The following is a 5,878-nucleotide window of genomic DNA, read 5'->3' as shown; positions in this document are numbered from 1 at the left end:
CAATCCTCCGTCAATTTTTTGGCGTGACTCACTAACGAAGAATGCTGAGTTGGCACGTAAATTCGCACACGTAATAGTTAAGTATCCACGTGTGCGAGAAAGACAAACAGTCCCTAGCCTAAAAATCCAAAACTACTTCCCTAACCCTAACGAAAACATTTCCTTTAGTTTCGGCCTCGATTCCTCCGATGCTCAACTCCCCTTCCATCCTTTGTCCTTCCTCCCTTTCCTGTTATCCTCTTCCGCCCCCTCCTCCACCACCATCGACCTCCAAAACCCTCGTATCTTCTCCAGTTCCTCTGGATCCACACAAAGACCCGAATTCATTTGATCTAATATGTATGAACCTTTTATGTTTCTCTAGAACCACCTCCAATCTGCAACACTATCACTATTCACTTGTTGATTTTCACATTCTAGTCAATCTCTCTCTCTTTCTAAATCCAAAACATCTTGTTTTGTTTTCTCTTTCACTCGATCATAGACTTCCATAGCCTCTCAAGGAAGGAGCTTCAAACCCTCTGCAAAAAGAATATTCTCGCCAACATCACCAATGTCGCCATGGATGACGCTCTCTCGACACTTCCCTGTGTAACGATTCTACTCTTTTCTTCGTACTCCATTCTTTCATTTTTGTTAGATCATCTCAATTATTTGTCATTGCAAAATTTTATTGTTATTCTGTTCAATTTTGATCTTTTTTTTCATGCCAAAATGCCCTTTTGTGAATATGTAAAGAGTGAACAATCAACCAAAATTTCATTTGATTATTTTTTGTGAAATGAATTTCTTTTCCCCGATTCAGTTCATGGTAAAGAATTGGATGAGTTTTTGAATCCAATTGAAGCTGAAACACCAAATTATGGTGTGGCTTCTAGAACCGCAACCCGAAAGAAACTTGTTCGAGAAGAACCACAAAGCTCAAATGTGGTATCTTCGCAAAGGCCTCAGCGTTGGACTAGAAGAGCAGGAAATAGTGACAGAGTGGTAGCATCTGAGCAAGAGAAAAAATATGCCAATGTTTTAGTCACTTCTGCTACGAGGAAAAGGGCTTCTGTAGTTTCTTTACGCAGAAAGAAGGAAGTTGAGGTGGTTGAAGATGATGAAGAAAAGAACAGGGGCAATCAAAATATCACTGATTTGACCAAGACTACTATTGTTGTTTACCCAGTTTGCCGGTATGAATTTTCTACCGATGACCCTGATCATGAGAATTAGAGTCGCCAGGGGAACAGTGGCGGCGATGGTTCGAGGTCTGGTAGTGGCGTCGGGTCTAGAGGTAGACCTGTTCTGAGGACTTTTATTAAAACGACGGAGATTTGGATTTTTAGGCCAGGAATTGTTTTGTCCTTCTCGCACATGTGGACATTCAATTGCCACATGTGCGAGGTTACGTGCTAACTCAGCATTCTCTGTTAGTAAGTCACGCCGAAAAATTAACAAGGAACTGTTATGTCTGACAGAAAAAAATGTTTAAAATTGATATGGGTATTTTTTTCTAGACTAAAATGTGTGCTTTTAAAAACTTTAGGGTGATTTGGATAATTACTCAAAAAATAATTAACTTTGAGACGGATTGAACCAAAAAGATATCCGTACCATTATATTGTGTTTAGGCCAGGAATTGTTTTGTCCTTCTCGCACATGTGGACATTCAACTGCCTCGTGTGCGAGGTTATATGCTAACTCAGCCTTCTCCATTAGTAAGTCACGTCGAAAAATCGACAGGGGACTGTTATGTCTGACAGAAAAAAATGGTGAAATTTGATATGGGTATTTTTCTTTTAGACTAAAATGTGTGCTTTTAAAATCTTTAGGGCATAGTTATCAAAACCGAACCGGTGATCGAACCGGTCAATCTACTGGATCACTGGTTCAACCGGTGGATCATTGGTTCAACCAGTTAACCCAGTCCCACATAAGTAAAACATATAAAATAGCTAAAAACTTAAAAATTAAAATTTAAAAAACATATCTCCAATAACATTTTAATAAACATTAAGTCTCAAATCTTAAAAATAAGTAACATGAAAATAAAAATATTAAGTCTTAAATCCTAAAACATTAAATCTCAAATCCTAAACATTGACTCTCAAATCCCAAACATATCTCAATTTAACACAATGAAAATAATAATCCATGGATTATATCCAAGGAGTAATTTCAAAGTTTGGATATCTTTCTTCATCTGACAAATCTGGAGCTACATCCTGATTGGTTTCATTCTGATTTGTATTTTCCACAGAATTATTATTAGTTTCATCACCATCTTGATCATCTTCCAAATTCAATTGATCTAGCATTTCAATAATGTTTCACAAATCATAATCAATAATAAGGCAAAACATTTGGTTAAAGCATTACAAAATCATCCCTAACAAAAACATACCCAAATCATCTAAAGTTGATTGAAGAGACATATTTGCAAGATCATTCCGTAAAGTATCAACTTCTTCAGGAGTTAAAAATGATGGTGAATCTTCCATTATCTATTTCGAATGATCCTCAAATGCATCAAGACAAATTGGATCATAACTTTGCTTTCTCATTCGGTTCCTATAGTATCAATTAACTTCGATTCCAGCAACCTTCCAGTAGCAACGTAATTTGTAGCATTATCCGTCACTACATGTATAACATTCTCAGGACCAACAAATAATACAACATCCCTAAGCAACTTAAACAAAGTATCAGCAGTTTTTGAGACATGAGAAGTATCAACTAACTTTAGAAAAATAGTTCCTTTAGGGCAATAAATCAAGAAATTAATTAAGGTATGCCTACAACGATCAGTCCATCCATCGACCATGATAGTACATCCAGTTTGTTTCCAAATTTTACGATAATCTTCAATCATTTTCTTTACATCTTCAACCAATTTACTCAACAAATATCCGTGAACTCTTCCATAATTTGGCCCTTTATATCCTGCACCCATGTTTGCAATAGCATCGATCATCGACTGATAATAAGCTAAATTAACCGCATTAAATGGCACAGAGGCATCCATCATCCATCTCACAATAGCAATATCACACTTCTTCACAATTTCTTTGCTTTGGAGAACTCTTTTGATAATTGGTTGAGCTCCAGGTGTTGCTGCTAATGGAAAAAAAAGATTGTAATCCCTTGAGTTGTTTTCCTTTTCTAGAGCTAGGTGCTGGAAGCCTTGATTTTTATTATTGTCACATATTATTACGTTCAATCTCATCAAATTCTCTTTCAACTTCATCACAAGAATTATAAATTTCTGCATATTCTTCTTGAGTTTTTCTTTTCTTGGTTCGAAGATCTTCATTATTTTGGTTGAATTGGTGTCTCACTACAGTTGGCACCTTTCGACATGCCTCAATATCTCCGCCTTTTCCAGCCAAATGATGCTTAACCCGGTTAATTCCTCTACCCCTAATAAGCTTCTCGCAATAAATACATAACAGAACTGGTTTTCCTTTATCCATAACTTGTTTATAATGGCCGCATACAGGATCAATTTTTCCTCTATTACTATTCTTTTGGGTTCTAATTGTTGCATCAAGAGTTGATCCTTGTTCTTGGAAAGTTGGTGTTTCTGATGGTGCATTTGATAAAGCCATCCTAAATTCCTAATCAACCAGAACTAAGTGACTAATCTACAGGAATAATATACAACAATAATCTACTAACTTACTAAGAATAATATACAACAGCAACCAACATATATAACAGATAATCAACAATCAACAATCTAACAACAATAGATAATCAATGTAAGAACCGAAATAAATGCTTTAATAAAATAATAATTTAACTGCCCAGAATTAGGAGTGTTCATGGGTCGGGTGAAACCGGGTTTGATGTGACCCAGACCCGACCCGAAATATACACCGGGCCTATTTATTAGACCTGAACCCGGCCTTAGACCCGATGAAACCTATATACTTTCGAGCCACGATTATACCGGGTAAAAACCGGGTGAAAACCGGGCCCTTAACATTACATTACCTTGATACTTTCTTATAAGCTAGCATGTGAAAATATCCAAATTTTCAAGACTCCAACCATTATTTGACATGGTAAAATTCATTTAGAAAAATATAACAAGAACCAACTCTTCTCTAAAATTAAAGCATATCCATAATCAATACTAATATTGTCTAATAACACCAAATATTTAAATCAATACAAATAATATAATATTATGCATTTGTCTAAAATCTTATACATTTTAAACATAAAACATTAACATATAGTCTTATAATAACTAATAAAACAAACATTAAGGTTTACAATACTTAAATTTCACATAAGAATAGCTATCATCCATCACTAATAACACAAAATATTAATTGTGTATGATGACCGGGCCACCGGGTCGAGTTCGGGTGACCCGAGCCATGGCCCAGACCCGACCCAAAATAATGACCGGGTCTATTTTTGAGACCCTTACCCGGCCCTAGACCCGGTGAAATCACACCAAATTAGCCCCTAAAGTGTTCGGGACCGGGCCGAGTCTTCGGGCCGGGCTGAGCCATGCACACCCCTACCCGGAATAGGTTCAAAAATATAGAAATGATATTTTGAAAATAAAAAGATGAAATTTGAATTCAATGAATTTTTCTAAGTGGGAAAATGTATCTTTTACGGAGAATTTTTGTAAAAATGCGTACCGACACTTAAGCCGATAGTACCTACTATAGTCTGACCATAACCGCGTATTGAGAAAAATAAGATTTTAAAAATTGAATTTATTGTTTTGAAAGAATAAAAATAATTTAGAATTAAAAACCGAGCACTAATTTTAAAGATTTTGGCCCAAAGTGGACCAAACGGATCTAAAATGCTAACGGGTTGGACCGGGCCCAAGTTGGGCCAACATATATGAATGCCAATTAATGAGAATTCAGCTCATTTTACCCTAGAAACAAAGAAAGGGGGCACTGAAGTGAAGAGAGGAAGAGAGAATGAGATTTCACTATTAACTCCTCCTTCATTTGGCCATAACTTGAGTTACAGAGCTCTGTTTGACAAGCCGTTTACGGTCACGCAAAGCTCTCACCGAGCCCGTCATTTCTAACTAAGCTTTGCTGGTAAGAACTCGCATCTCCTACTCCAGTTTTCTGCCCTAAGTAATTTTGCATTTTACGTTTGGTTTTTGAGTAGATTTTGTGATTTTGGTTGTTTATGGGTGATCTAGCATTGGAATATTGTTGGACTTTCTCCTAATATTGTTGGATAAGGTAAGTCTCTTCAAACCCTTGTGTTTAGTTATTTTGTGAACCTTCGATTTGATGTCGGTATGTTGTATAATGTTAGATTGAGTTTTGGTGTTTATTGGAGTTGGTTTGAGGCTTTTGGATCGAGCTTGGTGGCTTCATTTTTGGTGTTTGGTGCATTTTGGAAATCGACCAAGGTATGGTTTCAATTTTCTCTATGTAATATGTAATATGTAATATGTAATATTTCTGGATTGAAATGGTTGTTGATAATTGTTGGATTGATGGTGTATGATGATTTTGATGAAATTATGGTGTTGTTGTTAATGAATGATGTTGAGTATTGATACTGGGGTTGAATAATGATAATTGCGAGGATTGAAGATGAGATGGGATGAATGATGTTTATGATTGGTTGAATTGTGCAAAATTGTTGATATCGATATCTTGATTTGGAAGATTATTGATTTTTATTGAATTATGGTGGAAAGATTGAGTGAAATAGAGGTTGAGTTTATTGAAGTGTAATGGAATGGTAAAATGTAGAATGTGGTAGTGTTTTATGATGAAATTGGATATGTTTTGGTTTGGTTTGGTTTTGGAATTTGGAAACTAGAGAACTTTGATGTTTTGTGTTAAACTTGATTTTTGGTAAACTTTAGCGAATCATAACTTGAGCCTTAGAC

At 35.9% G+C, this 5,878-nt stretch overlaps 1 protein-coding gene across 1 annotated transcript; it reads right to left on the bottom strand.

Annotated features, from left to right (window-relative positions):
• Nucleotides 1-2,545: 2,545 nt before the first annotated feature.
• On the bottom strand, nt 2,546-3,593 carry LOC112763568 (uncharacterized). The gene is made up of 2 exons (XM_025809208.1): nt 3,200-3,593; nt 2,546-3,099 (listed from the first exon to the last, which is right to left on the bottom strand). Exons 1-2 carry the CDS (start codon nt 3,591-3,593, stop codon nt 2,546-2,548), a joined length of 948 nt encoding a protein of 315 aa, XP_025664993.1.
• Nucleotides 3,594-5,878: the final 2,285 nt, after the last annotated feature.

Source organism: Arachis hypogaea, chromosome 17 (assembly GCF_003086295.3).
Source record: "Arachis hypogaea cultivar Tifrunner chromosome 17, arahy.Tifrunner.gnm2.J5K5, whole genome shotgun sequence".
Lineage (NCBI taxonomy): Eukaryota > Viridiplantae > Streptophyta > Magnoliopsida > Fabales > Fabaceae > Arachis > Arachis hypogaea.
Note: the sequence above shows the minus strand (reverse complement) of the source record. Positions and strands in the feature narration are given on the sequence as shown.

Excerpts from the sequence above, each read along its gene's own strand:
- LOC112763568 (XM_025809208.1), bottom strand. The coding sequence starts at position 3,593 with ATGGCTTTATCAAATGCACCATCAGAAACACCAACTTTCCAAGAACAA. Across the intron at positions 3,100-3,199 it reads AGAATTTGATGAGATTGAAC|CAACACCTGGAGCTCAACCA; the intron begins GTAATAATATGT and ends TTCCATTAGCAG.